At 43.2% G+C, this 23,598-nt stretch overlaps 1 protein-coding gene across 4 annotated transcripts in view; it reads left to right on the top strand.

The window, feature by feature from the left end:
- LOC131492158 (contactin-associated protein-like 3) overlaps nucleotides 1-17,786 on the top strand; it is a 194,680-nt gene extending 176,894 nt beyond the window's left edge. For all 4 annotated transcript variants that reach the window (XM_058695863.1, XM_058695862.1, XM_058695861.1 and 1 more), the window contains 3 exons: nucleotides 9,234-9,464; nucleotides 9,668-9,739; nucleotides 15,031-17,786. In XM_058695863.1, coding sequence (XP_058551846.1) covers nucleotides 9,234-9,464; nucleotides 9,668-9,739; nucleotides 15,031-15,224 — 497 coding nt within the window. In that variant the 3' untranslated portion in view covers nucleotides 15,225-17,786. The remainder of the gene's footprint in view (nucleotides 1-9,233; nucleotides 9,465-9,667; nucleotides 9,740-15,030) is intronic.
- The last annotated feature ends 5,812 nt before the right edge of the window (nucleotides 17,787-23,598 follow it).

Here is a 23,598-nt window from a genome sequence, read left to right as displayed (position 1 = left end):
TTGTTAGCTGTTTTGACTCAATGAGTTATCCATTCATTAAAAAAACTTCCGTGGTCCCTAATGCGCACGTGTCCCTCACAGGATATTTTGGATGTCTACCAACAAGACGTACAGATATATACGCCTGCCCTTAATGCACTTGCAATATAATAGGGAATATAAACAACGGAATAGTGTTCATAACTAATCTAATTTATCGTTATTATTATTTACCCTAATGTGCTTTGGACAGAATAGTTCAGGATCACCTTCTAAATTAACAGGCTGTCCTTGTTCTTCTTAATTAGTGGTCTTCTTAATGGTGACCAATCAGGTTAAGTTTTCCCAGTTACTATAAAATGATTTTAGTATAATCCTACTTTAAATGCAAATCATTAGATTTCTGATTTTCTGTCTGGTCTTGACTTGGATGTGGCCTATAGTCCCAAAGTAGGAGAGCTTTAAAATACAACAAACCAGTAAGGTGCCCTAGCATTGTTTTGCTAAGTTTTATTTCTCTAGAGATGTTTATATAAATGGTATTCTGTTGATTTTGTGTGTGTGCATAAAAAAAAACAATGACAAAATTCCCCAAATATCAAAACAAAAATCCGTTTTGAAGTATGCAGAACAAAGACATGCCTTTCTATTTCCTCCTGGGAAAGAATACAATAGGTTGAATGTAGTTCAAATCAATACAGTCATGCAGATAAGCCTTAATGGGTCAATTTTCAGTGTGGGGAAAGGAAATCCATTGAAGGATTATAAATTGAAATGGAGCTCCACATATGAGAATTGAGTAATAAATAATTTGTGGAAATTACCTACTGACATCTTCATGGACAGACTACTGTTCAGATATTATGTGACTTCTATGTGACTTATGTGACATGTATGCCTTTTCTATGCTCTGCCAAAGAATTTATCTCATTTAGAAAGAAAGACACAAAACGTTTATAAAATTTCAGGAGTATGCATATAAGTGCGAAGATCCTCAACAAAATATTAGGGAATCTAATTCAGTAACATACAAAAGTATTATATGCCATGATCAAGTAAGATTTATGCTAGGATTTTAAGGTTGGTTCAGCAGATAAAAATTAATCAATGTAATATGCCATGTTAGTAAAATAAAGGACGAAAACCACATGGTTACCTCAGTAGACACAGAAAAAGCATTTGGAAAAAAACCCCCAAAACTCCACCCTGCTTTCATAATAAAGAACATTGAACAAACTAGGAATAGAAAGAACCTTCCTCACGTGAAAAAAGGCATCCACAAAAAGCCCCAGCTGACATGACATCATACTCAATGGTAAGATAATGGAAGTCTTTCCCTAAGATCAGGAACAAAATGGGGATGTCCACTCTCACCGGTTTTGTTCAAGACTATAGAACTAGTTGGAGTGAGGGCTATTTCGCAAGGAAAAAAAAAAGTAAAAAGTATCCAGAATAAAAAGGAAGAAGTAAAACGATCTCTATTTGTAGAGAATGTGGTCTTGTAAGGAATCCAGGAGAAAAGCTATTGGAGCTAGTACACGGTTTGGGCAAGGATATAAGATCAATATACAGAAATTTGTTTTATTTCTATATACTAGCAATGAACAATATGAAAATGAAAGGAAGAATGAAATGTAAATTCCATTTAAAATAGCATCAAAAAGAATAAAATACCTTGGGATAACTTTAACAAAAGAGGTGTAAGACACATATGCTGGAAACTGTGGGACTTTGTTGGAATGAATTATGGAAGACGTATGTAAACAGAAAGGCATCCACGTTCATGGATTGGAAGACATACTGTTGCTAAGATGGCAGTGCTCCCCAGATTGACCTATGGATCCAACTGGATGGCCTTTTTGTAGAAATTGACAAGTTGCGATTTTTGTAGAAATTGACAAGTCCCAAAATGCCTATGGAAACGCAAAGGATTCCAAGTAGCCACAACAATCTTGAAAAGGAGAATTAAGTTGGAGGTCTCACTCTTGATTTTAAAACTTGGTACAAAGCCATGCTAATCAAAGCTGTGTGGTATTGGCATAAGGGCAAACCCATTGGCCAATGAAGTAGATTGAGAGTCAAGAAATAAATTGATTTATCACTAGTTGACTTAGACATTCATGCCAGGCCCATTCAATGGAGGGAGAATAGTCTCTTAAATGGAACTGAGCCAACTGGATATCCACAGGCTAAAAAAACAATGTGGACCCCTACCTCACACCGTTTACAAAAATTAACTCAAAAGGGATAGTAGGTCTCAATGTGGGGGCTATAAGTATAAAACTTATAGACCAAACTATGGTTGTATATTTTTGTGACCTTGGGTTAGGCAGTGGTTTCTTAGATAAGGTTTTTCAAAAGCCTTGCATTAGGTCATGGTTTCTCAAGAGCACGAGCAACACAAGAAAAACAGATAAGGTGGACCTCATCAAAATGAAAAACTTTGGTAATTCAAGTGGCACTTCCAAGAAAGTAAAAAGACCGTCCACAAAACGAAGAAAAATATTTGCCGGTCATGTATCTGACAAGAAACTTTTGTACAGAATATATAAAGGACTCATCCAACTGAACAAAAAGACAAATAACTCAGGTTAAAGTGGTAAATTTGGCAAGGGGATACTGGTAATGGTGTTACAGCTTTGTAAATCACAAAACCCCACTGAATTGTGTACTTGAAAATGACGAATTTTATGGTATGTGACCTGGATCTCAATAATAAGAAAAAAAATCTATTAGAGATTTCTCTCTTTTGCCAGTGCCTTTTTTCCATGCAGCTGGGAGAGTCGGAGTGATGAGCCATAACTGGACATTTATTCTGAAGGGTGAAGGAGTTTATTTGAGAACAGGATGTGATGGGAGGTAGGGAGTAGAGAACTGGTAGGGGCCAGCGCCCGAGACTGCTGAGGTGGAGCAAAGCCACATCAGCGGTTCCTGCACAAGCCTAGTCATACTTTTGAAAAGGACTGAGAACTAAGGACAAAGATAGCAACCGTGCAGAGTTGTGACCGTATCCCCTTGTTAGGTAGACGAGTGGCAGAGACCGCTCACGTCATGACACGTGGAGGTGACGTTATTTACTAAAGACTACTCTTCTAGTAAATACCTGCTGGCAATGCTTGTTCAAAGGGCCCGGGGTCCCAAATGACCCCGGATTTCTTCCCAGGCATTGGCTGCCAGTGCTGGGATTCTTGGTGCATGGCGAGCATGTGTTTTGGGGAGGAGGGAGGTGTAATTAATTCACTTCTTTCTGACTCTGAAAATCACGTCCCTCCAGCCCTGAATTGTTGGAAGGACAGACTGGGAAAGTCTGTCTAGTCATCATCTTCTAATTATGTCATTTATTTAGAATAAAAAAAAAAGTTCACTCTGCTGTTTCATCAATTCCAAAATAAATAGCAGGTCGATTCAGGGGCACGGCTTTCATTCATCAGGTGTTTCTAACATTCATTCATGCTGTTGCGCGTACAAAGTTCATTGATTGTTTTTGCTGCGCCCTTTATTGCATGAGTATCTATCTCTCAATTGTTTTATTCTCATCTTGACGGGCAGCTGGGTTGTCTTTGGGGCTGTTAATCTCCTGTATCAACTTTATAGTTATGCCGCCTTTTATTATTATCTGTTACTCTTAGGATTAAATTGTGCATCCTTGATTTATCACACACTAAATCGTCACACTTGTCAAAATACATAAAAACTTCAGAACATTTTATTTCCTCCCCCACCCTCGTCGTCATGTGTTTTACGTTTGCACGTTATTTTGTTCCGCAAGACGTTACTATTGCTGTCGTTTAAAACAGTCAGTGTCCGTTTCATTCTATCCACGTTTTTACACTTTCGGATGTACGTCCTGGTTTCCTGCGATTCCTTGAACCACTCACTTTGTTTCCTGATTTTTCTTGCTGAGAGAGCCTCTGGGGATGCTCCTTCCACTGCTCTGGTGTTTCCTGCCGGAAGAACGTCCTGTGGATCTTTTGTTAAAATGCTTGTTCCTCACAAAAGCAGAAATCATCCCATATATTGGAGTGCGCAGCCTTGGTAAATGTATCTTATGGGCAACACTGCCCACCATCTGAGACAGTTGAGAATGTTTATGTCCTGAATTACCGTAAATTTGATTGTAATTTTAAGATTTCCTACCATGGACGTTTTTTAAGAGGGGAAAAAAAAGATTTAATCTGTTTTTATTGAAAATGATTTAGGGTTCTACTCAAAATTACAAAGGAAGTGAACTTTATCCTCCTCTCTTGGCCCACTTTTTCTTAAACGTTAACTCTGCTTCCTGGCCACACTCAAACCACATGCCCATCCCCTCGTGACCCAGTATGCACTTGATCTCTTCCTGTTAGTATACCTGTGTCCTCGAGCGCGCGGAGCTGGTCAAACATAGTCACCCTGATACGCAAATTTCTTTTAAAATGTTTTTTTAATGTTTATTTATTGAGAGAGACAGGACAGAGACAGAGCGTGGGCAGGGGAGGGGCAGGGAGAGAGAGGGAGACACAGAATCCAAAGCAGGCTCCAGGTTCTGAGCTATTAGCACAGAGCCTTGCCCTGGGGCTCGAACCCACAATCCAGGAGATCATGACTTGAACTGAAGTCAGATGGTTGCTTAACCAATGAGCCACCCAGCCGCCCCTGATATGTGAATTTCTAATACCGCCTAACTATTCTCCTAAGGTTTCCCTCGTGTTTTTTTCTTTACATTTTAAAGGGAAGAAAACTTTTGAGCCAGAAGGAAGGGCCTCAGTCATGGAATTTCAGGAGTCAGCTACTAGGGAAGATAGATTTGCACTCATTGTCTTCCTGAACACAGTTCTGTTAATTCTGATGCTGATATTGTGTGGACCTTGTTCTGGAAAATGGCAGCTTGGACCCGTAAACACTTGCTTCCGCTCCCAATTCATTGTGTCTGTGCCCTGAACAGAGGGACTGGAGGGCCAGCCCAGTTGCCAGGAGGGGCGGGAAGGTGTGCATGAGGGACCTGGGGTGGGGATTTGCCCCGTGGGCTGGAACAGAGCAGAGTCTCAGGGAGGGAGTGCGAAGCCTGCAGATCCTGGGCAGAGCTTGGCTTGGAGAGAACTCCGGACCTCCAAAGGGAAGGAAGCTCGACACTGCTCAGCATGGTTGTGCTCATGCTCAGTGTCCCTCCCTGAGCGGAGGATGGGCTGGCTGGTTGGGCCACATTCCTTCTGTCACTGGTGAGGGTGAGGGAGAGAGACTTCTTCCTACAACGTGGGCTACGTGTCAGAACAGGTGCACTCTCCACATTGCCAGGACCCCCATATCATCATGTAAGGTCCCCAACCGTGGAGTTCTGAAAGTAGCAGACCAAGAAATAAATAAGTAAAAATAATAATAATAATAATAACGTCACCCCTTAGGGAGATGAGGAGGAGGATTAAAAACAACAAATAGAATTCCTACATCAAAACAGCTGCTAAAGAAGCCAGAAAATAACAAGGATGAAACTTGGGGCTCAAGGAAATTTGAGAAAAGTCACACATGCAGACACAGACGCTGGGGGTTAAAGTAAATATAACTTCGAGATTTCACTGGGTCATCTGAAGGAGAGGATCATCACTGATTATGCATAAACAGTGACCTGGAATATATTGTAGGTAGAGTATCTCAAACTACAGAGCAAAAAAGCTTAAGAGAGAGAAATTAGAAGGGAAAAGAAGAGGAAATGTAACACGAATAACTAGAGATCCAGAAACAGAATTAGAAGCAAAGACAATAATTGTGCATTTAAAACAATTCTCTGAGTTGAAGGAAAACCTGAGTTGCAAATTGAAAGGACTCCTCAATCCTGATGAGAAAAGACATACATCTGGGAAAACTTCTGAATTGCCAAACCACAGAGAAGAAAGCTTCCAAACTTTCTAGACAGAAGTTACTACAATGAAAAAATAATGATCATGGCAGCAGCACCCAACTTCTCATTTGTAACAGTGGGATTAAAAAAAAAAAAAAACTTGACAGAATATCATTACACTGCTGAGGAATGAGCTGCCGCTTAAGCATCTGATACATAATGTATTTGACAAGGTTAAAAAAAGATATTTTGGATAACAAGGAAGGATTGAGATTAAATATTGACCATGCATCCCATCCAAGGAAAATACTAGAGAATTATTCCAGTCAAAAAGTGAATCACAACCATGGCCTCAGGATGGAAACTGTGAAGGCAGTAGGGAACGGTGACCAGTAAACCTTTTGACGTATATTGACATTGAACATGCATATGTAATATGTGGGCACATAAATCCACCCACACGTGTCCATACCCACAACGCACATACATGGAGAAACATCAAAGACACAGTCTTGAAGAACATGAAAATATAGTGTACTATAATGCTCTGATGTTTCTTTCCTGAGTAGTAGGACTGCCTGCAGAAACGAAGGTCAGTTACCTTTGAAAACATACATGTCACAGAATTAGTCTAAAGAATTAAGGTCAATGTCTGCCCCTGATTTGTTCTCCTACCCTAGCCCGGTAGTGCTCGTGTCAGACTTTGACCAGTCTCTCTTTTTGCTCAACAGCCGAGACCTTTTTTTGGTCTGTATTTTTGTTTGTTTGGGGTTTGGCGGCGGGGGGGGGGGGGGGGGGTTGTTTCTTTGTTTGTTTTGGATTTTAGCATTGCAGAAGAAGTCCTATGTTACTATTATGGTGTTTTCCCATTTTTTTCTTCTTGACATTCTCTTAAGTATATTCAAGTGAAGATGCCTTTCTTCAAGGAATATATATTGCCTGAATGCAAAAAAAAAAAAAAAAAGTTATCGCATCTTTAAAGAACTCTTTTAGTATAAAATAATCATTTAATTGAGTTGTCCCCAGCTCATTTTACTTCACTGTAAGAATCTACCTGAAATTCAGCATATGTTACGCTCCTTGATGCTTCTTCATATAATCAACCTGGCCAAGATAGCAATATGTTTCAGAAAATTCTTTTTTTGTGTGTGTGTGATTGTAACAATGTAAACATGTCCCTGATTTTAGTTGCTTGTAGAGGCCTTTTACACAGCGCTTAAGTTGTGCAACTTTAAAATTACTGAACGAATTTTATAAGTCCAAGTAGCTCCCAATGAATTTATTCAAAGTTTCCCAAAGTTAGATCATTTTTCTTAAAGATATGACTCTTTTCCAAAGCTGAAGGAGCAAGGATACAAAAGATTGGACTTTCAGGAAGGACAGACTGAAAGTGAGATGTAGTTTAATGTAGGGAGATGTAGTTTAATGTAGTGAGATGAAGTTTAATAGGAAAAAAGGCGAGACGTGTGATGAGATTGAAGGAATCCACCCCCTGAGTTTGTAGGGGAGGCAAAACTTTACATCTCCCCTCTTAAGGTTTCTAGCTAAACCTGAGCATTAAATTGACCCGAGGCAGATTAACAAGAGGAAAGCATGTAGATTTTTAAACGTATATGGTGCCTCCGTAGGAAAATGAAGACCCAAAAAGCAGATAGTGTTTGTATGTTAGATTGAACACAGGGTATAGTAATTGTGCATGAGTAATTAAATGTGGGGGGGGGGGGCAAATGGGGGTAGGAGTTACTTTAACAAGGTTTGCGTGTACAGATTTCTCCAGCCTGACCCCCTTCTCACAGGGGACCCTCTTCCCCCTAAGAAAATAATAGTTCTTTATTTTTCACAGCACCTAGCATGTATGTATTAGATTATCCATATCCAATCAAAACTATTTATAGTTACTTAATAGTATCAGGAAGTGGAGACAAAAGGGCAGTACCCCCTCAAAAACTCAAACTCCAAGGCCATAAAGATTGTCCTGTAAGGGTTTGCAACATCGAGATAGACTGGATCAGAGCTGAGATTCTCAGGGTGAAGTTAAAGACGGAGTATTATGCCAAACCAAAAAACACTTCTAGAATGTATACATATATTCTATGGAAGGTATATGCATGTGTTAAAGGAGAAAGAGTAGTATAATGGCCCCCATTTACCTGTCCCTTAATGTGAATAATTACGAACATGTCCAAAAGATACTGACATAATAAAAGGGATAAAACCCTATTGAAAAGGGGGTTACTATAACCAGCTCGGTTACAGCCCCCCCCCCTTGAGAGACCTTGGTTTACTAAGGTCTAGTGTTACTTTCTTTTTATTTTTTTATTAAAAAAAATTTTTTTTAATGTTTATTTATCTGTGAGAGGAGCAGAGAGAGAGAGGGAGACACAGAATCCGAAGCAGGCTCCAGGCTCCGAGCTGTCAGCACAGAGCCTGATTCCGGGCTCGAACTCACCAACCTCGAGATCATGAACTGAGCCGAAGTCGGACGCTCAACCGACTGAGCCACCCAGGCGCCCCTTTTACTAACTTTCAGTAGGAGTAAGGGCACTCATGGTAACCTCTGCAGATCCCTTGACGCAATGCCCAGCCTGCAGAACCCAGCGCATAAATTCTTGGTAGTTGTTCATGGTTGTTAGGAAGTCAGCCAGCTCATTGACTGAAGCAGGGAGGCAGTGTGACAGCAGAGGCCACACGTCCTTACTAAGTTGGGGTGGCTTCCCCTGTGGGGTACACGGATGCCCCCCCCGACTCACTGCGTTGAAACATTTGGAGTCTACACTTCATTGCCGCTGGTCAGGTTTGGTGGCCATTGAGCGAGAGCACTGAGGGCCTGACCGTCGTCGAAGCGAAGGAATTGATGATGTCTCCTGAGTCAATCCCCCGCCAACCAACCTCCGTCAGAGTGGGGTGAGGGCCAGGAGAGGCAAGCCTCAACTTACGGAAAGGGGGCAGAGACCATCACTGGAAAGGGGGGGGGGCGGCAGTGGGGTGTGGGGTCCCCCCCGCCCCGTGGCGCCTGCGGTTAGCGGGGGGACCTCTGTCAACAGTGAGCCAGACCTAAGTGCACCTGGGGAGATCAGAGCTGCGGTAAGGACTCCCCCAGAGCACCGCCGTCCCCAAGCTCCGGAGACCTTTCACTGTGACCGCCTCGGTTCTTGGCCACAAATCCGGTTTCAAAGTACTGTGATGATCATTTGGGAAATGCCGCCGCAGAGGATTTCTAATTCGTTTGGAACGCGTGGCTGCAGCCGGGGGGGGGGGGGGGGGGGGCTCGGCGTGCCCACACGCAGAGTTGCACCTGGGCGTCGTTCACCAAGGCCACGGGTACCAGGGCCGCGGGCACTGGCGCTGGCTGCCTCTTCCTAAGCAGGGAGGGACAGGGGATCCGGGGGGAGGGTGCTGCGGCCGCGCCCTAACGCGTGCCCCGCTTCTTTGCCCGCAGAGCCCCCCGGCGCGGACCCGGACACGCTGCGGGCCGGCGCGCGCGGCTTCACCGGCTGCCTCTCGGCGGTGCGCTTCGGCCCCGCCGCTCCGCTCAAGGCCGCGCTGCGCCCCGGGGGCCCCGCCCCGGTCACCGTGCGCGGCCACGTGGCCGCCGCGGCCCGCTGCGCGGAGGGGGCGGGGCCCGGAGCCCCGGCGCGGGAGGCCACCCGCCCGCTGGCAGGTGGCGCAGGTGCGTTGCCCCCTCCGCCCCGTCCCTCCCCGGAACTTTCCGGAGCCCGCCTCGGGCTGGGCTGGGCCGGCCCCGCTCGGGCGCGGGGTTCGCGCGCGTTTCTGGCACACGGTGGCCCGCTCTTCTGCCCGCGTGACGCTCGCGCGCGTCTCCGAAGGCCCCCTTCCCTCTCGCCTCTGTCATTCTCCCTTTTTCTACCGTAGGTGGCTCTGGACCAACGGACGAGGGACAGCCCTTAGTTACTGCTGACGGAAGTGACTCCGCCGTCATCGGAGGTAACAGGGCTGTGAATGACCCGGGCCCTGGCGTTGTTGTCACCGTTGGCCGGATCCAAAAAAGCGTCTGTGGGGATCCGCGCTGTTGTTCCGGGTCGATGCGGGACGCAGGACACTGGCCGATGGTCCATGGTCCCCGTGTGACCGCCCCGAAGGCAGCCTCTGGAGGCCGTTAGTTCAAGGCCCCGGTGGCTCCACGGAGACGCTTTTTAAATAGTTGCCAGGCTGCAGAATAATAAGGTTTTTCATTTGAAAATAGCCACTGATATTTCTCAGGATATGTATGCTTCAGACGCATTCACCTTTACTTCTCCGATTCATAGTAGCCACGGACCTCTCAGTCCATTAGCCCAAAACATTTAAAAAATACTATGAAAAGTAGGGGCGCCTGAGTTGGCCCAGTTAAGCGTCAGACTTTGGCTCAGGTCATCATCTCACGGTTCGAGAGTTCGAGTCCCACGTGGGGCTCCGTGCTAACAGCTCACAGCCTGGAACCTGCTTTGGATTCTGTGTCTCCCCCTCCCTCAGCCCCTTCCCTGCTTGCACTTTGTCTCTCTCTCTCTCTCTCTCAAAAATAAATAAGACTTTAAAAAAAGTTTGTTTTTTTTTAAATAATATTAAAAGTAAAACATACATTGGGGAAAACACCTAAACTAGGCAAATTGCCATTTTCCTAAACATAAAGGTAGACAAGGTAAAGATTTTTCTTCGAAAAATGTGTTTTAAAGTTTGTTTTTGAGAGAGAAAGAGAGAGGGGCACAGAGTGCAAGCGGGGGAGGGGCAGAGAGAGCGGGGGACCACAGAATCCGAAGCAGGCTCCAGGCTCCAAGCCGGCAGCACAGAGCCGGATGCGGGGGCTCGAACTCACCAACCATGAGATCATGACGTGAACTCAAGTTGGATACCTAAGGGACTGAGCCACCCAGGCGCCCCCTAACATAAAGATTTTTGTAAGCATAAATATGTAAAACTGTTTCTGGTGTCAGTCTTGTCTTAGATTTATATACACTTCTATTTATAAATATAATTATATATTTACATAATATATATATTTTTAGTGTCACATGTATTCTATAAATGTGACACAAAAACTGGGTGTAATATAGCTCTTTCAAGCAAAGCCTGATAGCTAAACTATATGTATATTCAAATATATATTCCCATTACATAGGAACTCCTGTGTAATGGGAATATATATTTATAGGAATATAAAATACTTCTATTTTATACGTTTAATATATTTGAAGAAGTAGAAGTAATTGCATCTCAAATACCTCCCAACGTATTCTCTGAAACAGGATTTATGCAGGTCTCATTTAAAGAATGAATAATCAAGTCTCCCTCCTTATCATTCAAGAAACATGTAAATGTATTTACTTAGATTACCACGATGTGTCCGTTGCAAAGTCGGCTGGGTAAGGAGGAAGGGCACTGCTGGTCATTCCCTTGCTGTTCCAGAGAAGGGACTTAGTCCCAGAGCCGGGTGACCCCACTGGCAGTCCACTCTTCAGGCGGGGTGCGCATCAGGTCAGATCGAATCTGTTCGTTTCGCTTCCGTTCATAAAAGACACCAAGCTTCTCCAGACCGTGAGCAAAGTGTTCAGACATTTTCAAGTGCCGACCAAATCTATGTAAGAAAGTTAATATTCCCTTTCTTCTCTCAACCATTTCTATTTTTGTGATGAGTGAAGTAGGTGAGGCCCCGCCCCGATTTCACACCTCCAAGAACAGATAAAAAGCAAATGTCTTATAATGTGTATCTAAAAAGAATACTTTTGTGTTAAATTTTAAATCAAAACTTAATCCTCAGCCGTTCTCATTTATTTTTAATGAGGGGACTTCACTAGAAAGCAAAAGCTAATTGAAAATAAATCAAGAGTGATTAATGTTTTCCAAATAGGAATCACAGTCCAAAACGGTGCAAAATATCGTGGTTAGTGCCTTTATTAGACCAACGAAAATAGTCAAATTGATGACAGAACAGATGTGGTCTTTGGCGCTTTATCGCGTTTGGTTAAATATCATTGACAAGATGTACGGAGTATGTTGCACCAGTATTACTCCCCTGAGAGGTCCTAGTTGGCTCCTGATAGGTGGGTTCTGCCTTGTGCGTTACCGTTTTGTCCTCTTGCAAGCAAAGAGAACAATATAGGAGAGAAGTAATCTCAATAACATTCAAACCTGGTAAACCAGAGATCGCGGAGGGTTTCTTGCCAAGGGACCCATATTGTAGCTGGGCAGAAAGGGACAGACGTGTCGGTAGATGGGGGGCGGGCAGATCTGAGTGCTTGTCACACACACATTTACCCCAGAATTGCTGAAGGGAAGGTTATGGAATGCGTCGGATGCATTATTCAAGTTATCTCAATCTTCAGAGAGTGGCCGAGGACAGAGGTGGTTCTAAGACCCCACCCAAACTCACAAAACAAACAAGCTAGTGATCAGTTACATACATAACAGCGTGGATGTTTCCGTATAATGGTGACAGTAATTGTATAATCAAGTGGCCCGATCGCTGTTACCGAGAGTTACTGTCTCTGACTCTAAAATTGGATATGATATAGCTCTTTAAAGCAAAGTCCTGTAAGTAAACATAACAACAATTAAAGCAGCTCTACTGTTTGTTCTCATGTGAGATGTAAGTTTGAGAGTGATGTTTATTCTACCTATTGATATTTAAGAATATTCAAAAAATCATGAATATACTACCCGTCTCAGGGAAGGAAGGGTCTGGGTTCCTGAGAGCATGTGTTCAGGAATCCCTGTGACCTAATATACCCAACCAATTTTGAGTTTGTTGGATCCCATTATGCTTTTTTTTTTTAATTTTTATTTATTTTTGAGAGAGAGAGTGCGAGCGGGGGAGGGGCAGAGAGAGAGAGGGAGAGAAATTCCCAAGGAGGCTCCACACTGTCAGCATGGAGCCCCATGCGGGGCTCGAACCCACAAACCACGAGATCATGACCTGAGCCGAGGTTGGACGTTCAACCGGCTGAGCCACCCAGGCGCCTCTCTGTCACGCTTCTTTATGTCTGTCCCAGAGTATAATGAAGAATCTTCCTTTTTATAATACACATTTTGATTCACATAACAAAACAATAACGTGTTTTCTAGCATTTGCTAATTAGAATACTAATGCCTGTGTGAGTTGTCTTAAAAGCATATTGACTAGTGAATGCTTTTTTTTTTTTTTTTAACGTTTATTTATTTTTGAGACAGAGAGAGAGCACGAACGGGGGAGGGTCAGAGAGAGAGGGAGACACAGAATCTGAAACAGGCTCCAGGCTCTGAGCAGTCAGCACAGAGCCCGACGCAGGGCTCGAACTCACACACCGCGAGATCATGACCTGAGCCGAAGTCGGACGCTTAACCGACTGAGCCACCCAGGCGCCCCTAGTGAATGCTTTTAAAAAAATGTTTTTTGCCTCTTTGTTTTGGTCTAGATTGGACATGCATTCTTCACAACTATGATAGCTTGAGCGAACATTTCTAGACCTCATTTGAACACCCCACCCCTGGCAGCGCTTTAAAATAGTCTGAGGAACTTTTAAGACAACTCTGATGTCCCAGCCTCGCACCCAAAGATTCTGAGCTATTGTCCGCTATGCACCCAAAGTTGCGAACCACTGGCGTAGCGAACATTTTCGGTACTTCGAGCATTTCCAACGGGAGATCTCAAATCTACTTTCCACAGAGTTGGATGGTCTCAATATCTCCAAAGTTTAACACAATGGCACAGTGATTATCTCTTGCTGCGTGATAGATTGCCACTGCTTAAGGCTGAACCCAACCCACTTTGATTATTTCACGGTTTCTGTGGGTTAGGAGTCGGGGCACAGCTTAGCCGGGTCCTCCGCCGAGGGTCGCATGAGGCTGTGATCGAGGTGTCCACCTGGACCGGAGTCTCATCTGGAGATTCCTCCGGGGAAGGAGTCCCGTCATCACCAGCATGCTTGTTAGCAGCACCGAGTGGCTTGTAGCCGTAGGACTGAGAGCGTCTGCATTTCTGCCGGCTGCTGACCAGAGCCTGACCTCAGCCCCTGGAGCCTTCCCTGCAAGTTCCCCGCCGTGTAAGGTTTCCTACCCTGACCGTTCACTGCCTCACGGCCGGCAGGAAGAGGGACGGACAGTCCCATAAGACAGGGGCTACAGCCTTATGTAACAGAATCCCATAATCAGGTACAGCGTATCACCTTTGTTCCATTTTGTTGGGTAGAAACAAGTCACAGGCCCTACCCACAAACAGTGGAAGGCGGTCACACAAAGGCATGGACCCCAGCAGCAGACATCACTTAAGACTCTTCTAGCCTCGTAGAAACAAGCGTATGCACACCACAGATGTGTGAGTCAGCAGTATCTCAGCAGCAAGTTTTCCTTAAAATACGTAACACCATCAGGGCACCCGGGTGGCTCGGTTGGGCGTCCGACTTCGGTTTAGGTCATGATCGCATGGGTCGTGGGTTTGAGCCCCGCGTCGGGCTCTGCACTGGCAGCTCGGAGCCCGCTTCAGATTCTGTGTCTCGCTCTCTCTCTCTCTCTCTCTCTGCCCCCTGCCCCTCCCCCACTCACGCTCTGTCTCTGTCTCTCTCTCAAAAAAATAAACATTAATAAAAAATAAATTAAGGAAAAACACACGTAAGCATTTAACTACTCTATGACAGGTCTATACTGCCTATACTTTTAAAATAATTAAATTATGGGGTGCCTGGGTGGCTCAGTCGGTTAAGCGTCCGACTTCAGCTCAGGTCACGATCTCGCGGCCCGTGAGTTCGAGCCCCACGTCGGGCTCTGGGCTGATGGCTCAGAGCCTGGAGCCTGCTTCCGATTCTGTGTCTCCCTCTCTCTGACCCTCCCCCGTTCATGCTCTGTCTCTGTCTCAAAAATAAATGAACGTTAAAAAAAATTTAAAAAAAAAAAAATAATAATTAAATTATTAGCATGAAGTGAGGGCGTGACCACGTTGTGGTTCTGAAGGTAAGCGTGAGGGCATTAACTGAAAGTGATGCTGATCGATCTTTAGGACGAGGGCATAAAACTGCTGTAGCTAAAGGATGTATGGACTTAGAAGTGAACTCAGTGTTATAGTACCATTTGGTTTCCAATTTTCTGGTGAGATATATATATATATATATGATGAAATATATATATGATGTAACATATATGATGTAATATATATATGATGTGATTGATACATAGAGAGATGATGTAAATGAAGCTCTATACTATACATATTATAGTAGATTATGAAGCTTATATTCTGACTATGTTGTTCCTTTCTCTCCTCTCACTAGGTGTGATAGCCGTTGTGATATTTATCTTGCTCTGCATCACTGCCATAGCTATACGCATTTACCAACAGAGATGGTTGTACCACAAAAATGAATCGAATATTCCAAAACATGGAGACAATGCTGAGACCGCTCTGAGAAGTGAGCTCAATCTGCAAAGTACAGTCAGTGAAAGCCAGAAGGAGTATTTCTTCTGATGGGCAGTAGAGGCTCACTCATGCATGGCCCTGGTGACGCGACTTTCGGGCTGAGCCAGGGGCTCCCAGTGGATGACGCCCCCTCTCGTCCTCTTGGGACAGACGGTGGCCGTGGGGCGCCGTCAGCTTGCTCGTGTGTGGCCCCAGGAGGCCCTGCTCAGCGCTGCTTCATGATCTATTGATGTAAAAGTGACTTCGGTGTGCTCATTAATCACTGTGTGGCAGTTTCTGACTGTTCGGACCTGATCTTTGAAAATTCGAATGTATTTTGCATAATGACTCTGGGTGTTAAGCGAGGGCAAGGATTTGAGCTGTGGCTCTACTCGCTTAAGACGGGGACACAGACGTTTATAAAAGTCAGAGTTGGACTCTGATGTGCGTTGTGTGGAGGTCTGTATTTTGCTTCCCTTACCGATCACCTGCTGACACTCGTAAAGCAGGAAGTGTTTCTCAGATGGTGTTCGAGTGGTTTCCATCTTCCTGCACACCAGAGCCTGGTGGCCAAAAATGCATTCGAGACTTGGAAAAGAACATTTTTTGGCTGCTTGTTTTTACTATTTGTCTCTTTTAAGTCAGTTTGCATACGTTTTAGTGACGAAGTGCATCTTGAATGTCAGCTACGAAATTCTAGTATTCTGTTCATTTATGGAACAGAAAAATGCATAGGTAGCAAAGTGTGTAAAGCATTCTGATCTGCAATATTTGCTTATTTTATTCTGTAACTGCTCATTTTAATCTTTGTAAATTATGATAAAGATCACCTCATGATCTTCCCCAAAACATCTATTTTCTAACTAAACCTGTGCCCAGGTATGAACTCTATATTTAACACTGCAAATGTATCCTTCATCCATTCCATTTAAATGAAATATAATCTTGAATTTATTTCCTTCAAATGTGGGGTGATTAGGTCACTATTATTTGTTGTCCTGCGGTTCCCTTTTTTCTGAGGTTGTCACAACAATCTGGTTTCTTACGACTGTCTTTTCATTTACTAGGGAAGAGTCACAATTTGGAACTAAAGCTCTCCATTTCTTTTTCTAAATCCTGAACTGATCCAGGCAAACCATTCCCCGAAGGTGGAAGGATGCTTTTGCGAAGGGAGGGCGCGGGCTGTAGGATCTGAGTTAAATCTGTCGTTCCGCTCAAGCATCTGGGATCTCGGAGTCAGCTTCCATTAGAGCCCCCCAAATCGACCAGCTCATTTCGTAGTAGGGTATATTTGCATCCGAGGGGAGCAAAGAACGTACATTAACCGCGGGAATCGTGCCAGGAACTCCTTTCGCGGCAGTGGTCACGAGATGACGGTGTGCAGCCCACCATTTGCACCCAACAGCCAGTTACACAAATGATGTGTCGCCCTCTTCGGATGCCACCTGGCCACGTGCCTGCTGGGAATCAGATTGCTCCCTTTGACCCCAATGGGACCACCTGGAACTATACACATTTAGCCTTGCTATTACCTTTGAGTGCACACCTACTTTTCTGTGATTTTTTTTTTTTAAAGAATAGAAACAGCCTCTATACTAAGTCTTTTCTCAAGAAAAACCCTTTTTTTGTTTCTTAGGGTTTCATATTAGTTTTCTATGAGGTGTAACAAACCACCACAATGTAGTGGTTTAACGCGACACACGTTTAGCGTCTCACTGTTTCTGTGGATCAGAAGGTAGGCATGGGTTTACTGTTTCCTAAAAAGCTGTAATGAAGTGTCAGCCCGGGCTGTGTTCTCATCTGGAGACTCAGCTAGGGAGTCCTCGTTCTTAACGGTTATTGGCGACATTCCGTTCCGTACTTCTGGAAGATTCATGGAAGCCTGCTTCTGTTCAGGGCTAGCAAGAGAGAGCGCTACTCTAGTCTGCAAATACGAGGGAGTTTTATGGAACATAAAGTGATGATGGGAGTGACAGCCCATCTCCTTTGCCAAATTCTGTTGGTTGAAAGCAAGTCACAGGTCTTGCCCACGCTCAAGAGGAGGGGTTTACATAAGGACTGGTAACCGGCAGGCTGAGATCATGGGGTCCCTTTAAAGTCACTCTCTCTACACTACTATATCTTTATTGAAGTTTCTTTAAGTGAGCGATGAAGGATTTTCGGGATCTCAACATAGTAATGCATGAGAAACCTACTTGGTGAATGGTATGCGTACTTTTCGCCCAAAAGGTCTGCGCAGGTCGGGGAAGGAGTCAACGCAAAATCATGGGCCCTGTTGCTTCTACGGAATGCATAGTTGAATCTGAACATGAAATCGTTGCAACTTTAACAGATGATCATGTTGAGTTCCAAGAGAATTCATCACTTTGGTAGCTGGAATTTTACAGATTTATAGATAGGGCAATCCGTTGTACTCTGCTCTCTTTTTAAAAGAGAAAACAAAATGTTTCTACCAAATTGTGGTGATGTATAATCCACTTTACCGATTTGTAAATGTCAACCTGCTTATTTGTTAATAAAATAACGTTTTTGAATTAAATTAGGAAAATATTTTTAAGAGAAATTGACTGGAATTTGAATTGTGAATTATATTGTTTTTTCCCCTAATCTATTAAAAAATGAGCAAACGTCTCCATTCTGTAATGGTGTGTGTGCTACGTTACCCGTACTGTCTCCAGAGAGAACACTGTGGTATGTTAATATTATTTGTGATGGTATTTAAATGATCAAACACAAAGTAAAACACAAAGTACCTAATAGGTACTGATTATTACAAGCTAAAATACCCGTGAAGGTAGAAGTCTAAACCTTTGCCAGAGAACAATAATTTAACAACCAGTAAGTTATTTGTTGAGTTGAATGTTTACGATACACTCAAAACTGGCTAAACATGATTTTCCCCAGAGTTGGGTTTCTAGAGCACTCTAAATATACAAATTCCAGTTGCAAATAACATCCTGCTATGAAATAAATGTTGAAAGATCATAATTCCTCAAGACTTATTTCCCAGTAGAAAAGGAAAATAGTTGGGAGTTAACACTTGTTATTGGGACTGGCATTTGAGAACTTCTGTTTGCTCCATTATTAAGGGAAGACCCCCCCCCGCCCCCCGCTTCATTCCCTCCCCAGTATTATTTAACAATGTCGAAAAACCTATCAGGGCATTCTGTTTGTCTAGAATAATCACTGCTTCGGGAACTTTTTCACTTTCTTTCCTGTAGCACATTTGATAGGTAGTTGTTTTCAACGGGCTTTCTGAAAATAAACTGTTAAGTCCATGGCTCTTGCCTTGAAGGAGGACAAATATGATTGCAGCGTTTTCCATATCGAATATACAGTTGCTCTGACGATGCAGCTGGGTTATCGAAATAGTCGACCGCCAAGGGAGATGCGGTGGACCCATGTTGAATGAAAACATGTTTACTGGGTTGCTTAATCTATTGTTTTGCAATCCATGTACTAACCTGGATTAGGTTAAAGAATCCTTTGGTGCCTTCAATAGATCCTGGCTGAACCCCCCTTCCCCTGCCAAGCTCGTAATGAGTGGCAACACGGAAGAAAGGATTAGAAAGGAAGTGATAAACATGAAGCAGTGTGCACTCCAGGCGGTGGGGAGGTGGATTATGTGTGTAGGTGAGCCCACGGGCACATTTCCGAGCTCCAGGTCATTAACAGATTCTGTGCACGTCGAAAATACTACAGCTGAATAAAAATGTTATTAGTGATAGATCTTTGGGCTACTTAAACCTGCATATGAGAATGACTACTTTTTGGGAAGATGAAAGTATCCATAAGCACTGGCTTGGCAAATTCAAGTTCAGAGAAAGTATCGAGTTATTTTAAAAAATCCTTATTCTCAGAATCATAGAGATTTCCCATTAGCAGGGGCATGAACTGCCTTGCCGTGCAAACTTTGTCTCCTCTCTGCTCAGGCTCTCTAAGCAAGTCCAAGTTGCTTTTTCCAAGGAAACAGCTTTATTAGCAAGTGAGTTCAGATTACAAGATCCTTGTTTTTTCTACTGGGCGAGTTGTCTGGGTGTAGCTCCTGCTAGAGTTACTGCTGTAACTGACATTCTTTGGAATAGCAGCCATAATATGTGGTGTAACTTTCAGCATAAGATACGGGTTGTGCTTTAAGAAGAGAGGTCTGTGTTCCCGGGACGTGTGGCCGGATGTATCATACACAAATCACACGGCTGGGTGAGTAAGCTGGAGGGCTTACTTCCTGTAAACCTTCTGCTTCAAAATTACTAATAATGACTACCTTTGCCACCCTTTGATCGTGACCGAAAAATGATGCGGATTCACTCTATTGTATCATCATTTGTGTTAAAAGGATGAGACCCTGGACTCGGCTTATCATGTACTTTGTGAATACAAATGCCCCTGTCTCAGGTCTACCCTTGCCTTTGGATTTGAAAAATGAGATTTTCTAATTCCCTTAATATTTAAGACATCTCTTAAAATAGAAGCTTTACGGCGGCATAGAGTGCTTTGCCTCATAAGCTCTCCCTTTAATTTTTACAACAAACCAATGAGGTTAGACATATATGCTTATTCCCTTTTTACAGATCAGAAGACTGTGGCACAGAAGTCCTTCGTTGCTTAGGTCAGAGTCACCTAAGCATTACTAAGCTGATTACTCCCAGCCAACGGCAGCCTGATGCTCCTATGCAACAGTGGGCTGGCTTCCATTTTCCACAGCAAGTAAAGATAAGGAATGACCACAGGTTTTTTTTGTTTCAATCTTTGCAGATATGAAATCATATCTTCATGTTTAAAATATTTCATGTTGAAAAAAATATGGAATTGAAACTTCTGTCCAGGTAAACACACACACACACACACACACACACACACACACACACGACTTTCTACCAACTGGTGCCAGATTTATGCTTTGAATGCTTCCTAGGATGTTTATTATATAGAGAGAAATATTCTACTTGTGCTTTCTTTAATGTTCATTATTTTAAGCATATACATATACACATATATATACACATATGCAAACATATACTCATATATACATACTCATATAGATACTTATGTATATCAGCATATATAACAGACTATATATAATAGAATTTTCCTAAACATTTGAATACTCCCACAATACATAAGTTAGCTTATAAATATTAGCTTTATAAACAAAAATTACTTTTAAACGTTGCTTTCTAAATACAGTCTACTCAGGCTGACTGAAACCCTCCTGAAATTACATTAAACGTTTTAATAGTTAGCATGTTTAATAGGTTAGTGTCTCCGAAATTTTTAATTGAACTTAAAACCAGAAAAAAAAAACCACTCAAATTACGAGAACGGTCATAAAAACTCTTGTGACATTTATATCCAACTGACTGCAAAACTGTGGATGATGCGGTTCAGATCCACTTGTATTGTTTATAATATTTCTACTGTGCGGAGGTTATAGCAATAGTTATGCTCACGCTTTCTAGGGCATTCAGTGATTTGCTTCAGCTGTAATAAAAAGAACATTACAGTCTGCGAGCTTTCAGCCAGGATTCTTGATCAGGACACTCACATGCTGGTTATATCTTCCAGGGGCGGTGGATAGGAGCTGCGACCCCCAGGCTGGGCTCCCGCTTACCGTCGGTGCTCATTGGCCATTGCTTGTTTACTCTCTTTCTTGGACGTGCTTTTCCCTGACATCCCGGTCAGTGGGGCGCTCCACCTCCGCGAGGGGGCATCCAGTGGGGTTGCGTCCTGGTGACATTGGGTTCCACCTTCTCACGAGTTGCCCTTTCAGGACCTTCGGCGAGCTCATCATTTTTGCGTGTTGTTTTCGTCCGCTATCTACTTGGCAATTTTCTGTGACTCTCGGAACCAACCTAACCTTCCTAATTGGGGGGGGGGGGGGGGGGGAGGGGGGGAGGAAGGGGGTACTTTTTTCTAAAACTCATCATAGCTCCATTTATCCAGCGTTTCCTACTTTTACACATAAACCTGTAGGAGTCTCTTGAAGGCAGAGGTGAACTACATTGTTTAAGCAGGAAATCCATTTATTGGTAATCTAATTCGAATTAAAATTACTTCTAAAATAATGTTGAATAACAGCCACCTTTCTCTCCTTTATGTCAAGTTTTTACTTTATGCCATTTTACAGTCTCAAGTTCTTCCAAAGATATTTAATTATCTTTGGATAATATATATTAATTATATCATTGCATTAATTAATTATATAATTAATTATATTTAATTATTATAATTAGTATTCTCTCTTGTCTCTAAAATTGGTATCATCTGACTCCATTGTTCTTCCAGAATTATTCCAGACTTAAAAAAAAAAAACAACACATTGCTTCCTATCAGCAACATGACGTTCCATAACATCTTGCATTTCGCTGCCCTAAGACACGGAATTAGCTACCCTCAAGGAGTGTGCTTTCCATCCATTAAAGTATTGGAAATCTAAATGGGAGCACCCGGGTGCATGTGAGAATATACCCCATGCATCCTGTTGGAAGAGAGGACTATGTCACTGCTGGGCCAGTTTAGAGACAAAGTTGGAACTAATATTTTAAGACAGTGACTTCCGAGTAATAGTCCCAGTTTAAGGCTAATTATGTTCATCCAGGGGCGCCTAGGTAGCTCAGTCGGTTAAGCGTCTGACTTTGGCTCAGGTCATGATCTCACTGTCTGTGAGTTCGAGCCCCTCACCCCCGCGTCGGGCTCTGGGCTGACAGCTCGGGGCCTGGAGCCTGCTTCACATTCTGTGTCTCCCTCTCTGCTCCTTCCCCGCTCGCACTCTGTCTCTCTCTCTCTCAAAAATCAACATTAAAAAAAAACAGAATTGAGTTACGTTCATCTATTTTCCTAACAAAAAGTTAACTAACCCATAGGAAGGGTTTAACGCGACACCTAGCCCACAGCGAATGCTATTATAATTTACCGCTTTCGTTGAGTCAATGGATACTTTGGAGACCTCATATATATATACAGCTGGAATGGAAATTAAAATGATTATTTGGCTATTTTTTTTCAACATAAGCAATTGATTCAGATATGTCAAGCCCCAGAGGAAAACTTCATTAACTGAAATTAACTAGTTAATTGCCATTTCACACCCATGCTAAAGACATCCGAGCCACTTTATCCACGGTTATAGGGAAGTAACAAGGAGCAGATGTGGCCCTCCACGTCGCAAGAATCTCACAGTTACAAGAGCGAGAACGAGTGGGGCCCCATTTCCCGCCCCATTTTGGGGCTTCACACAGGGATCAGATTTAAGAAGAAGGACCCTGACCTTGGACTTGTAAGCTGCAAGATTGCAGAAACCCGTCCTTCCCTTGATACGTGCTAATGCAGGCATCCGACCCAGAATCCTGTACTCATGAGAAGATTTCTGAAAAAGGAGTCCAAAGTGAAGATACTTGGGATAACAAAAAATGAGTGAGCATGCCCCAGAAAGACCTTCATTAATGAAGTTTTAAAGCAATACAGCTCAATGGAAATTTCTATGAGGATAGAAAAGTAGCCACCAGCCACATGGCTAAGGAACTAAATTTTAATGTTAATGTTAATTACTTTAAATTTAAATAACCACTTGTGGCTAATGGCTACCATACTGGACAACACTGGTCGAAGGATGTGTAATGAGCACAAAAAAAAGACATTTCTAGAAACTGCAGAGTCTGAGATGCAGGAAAGAGTGAAGATGTGGACAAACCCGGATAAAAATTGACTGTACAAAATAATACTGATGTCATCATAGGATTTTAAAAAATGATTAATAACAGGGGCGCCCAGGTGGCTCAGTCCGTTGAGCGGCCAACTCTTGGTTTCAGCTCACCTCATGATCTCATGATCCGTGGGTTCAAGCCCTGACAGTGCAGAGCCTGCCTGGGATTCTGTCTCTCTCTCTTTCTCCTTCTCTCTCTTTCCTCACCTGCTCCTCTCTCTCTCTATCTCTCAAAACTAAATGAACATTTTTTAAAACTTATAAAAAATAATTAATGCCATATGCCAATAAAATAGTGAATGTATTAATATTCAGATAACCTATCAATATTACTGACATGGCGATTACATATGGTTCAAGTTAATTTGTTCTAGGTTCTTAGGTTGGTAACGAGAGTGAAGGTGAGGGTATGACTGAAAAAGAAAGACTCTGCTTTGGACAGCCAGTGGTGACCCATAAGGGTATGGCAGGGAGAAAATTCTCTCGGGTGTTCTGGGCTGAGCCCTTTGTATTTGGGGCAGACAGCTGGCCACCGACCACTCTAATGATGCAGCAACCTGTTTTTTTTTTTTAAGTTTATTTATTTTTGAGAGAGAGACAAGGTGTGAGTGGGGGAGGGGCAGAGAGACACAGAATCCAAAGCAGGTTCCAGGCTCTGAGACGTCAGCACTGAGTCCAACGTGGGGCTCGAAACCATGAATTGCAAGATCATGACCCGAGTCAAAGTCCAACGCTTAACCG

This window comes from Neofelis nebulosa, chromosome 12 (assembly GCF_028018385.1).
Source record: "Neofelis nebulosa isolate mNeoNeb1 chromosome 12, mNeoNeb1.pri, whole genome shotgun sequence".
NCBI classification, from domain to species: Eukaryota; Metazoa; Chordata; class Mammalia; order Carnivora; family Felidae; genus Neofelis; species Neofelis nebulosa.
The sequence above is the reverse complement of the archived record's forward strand: the minus strand, read 5'-3'. Positions and strand labels throughout refer to the sequence as shown.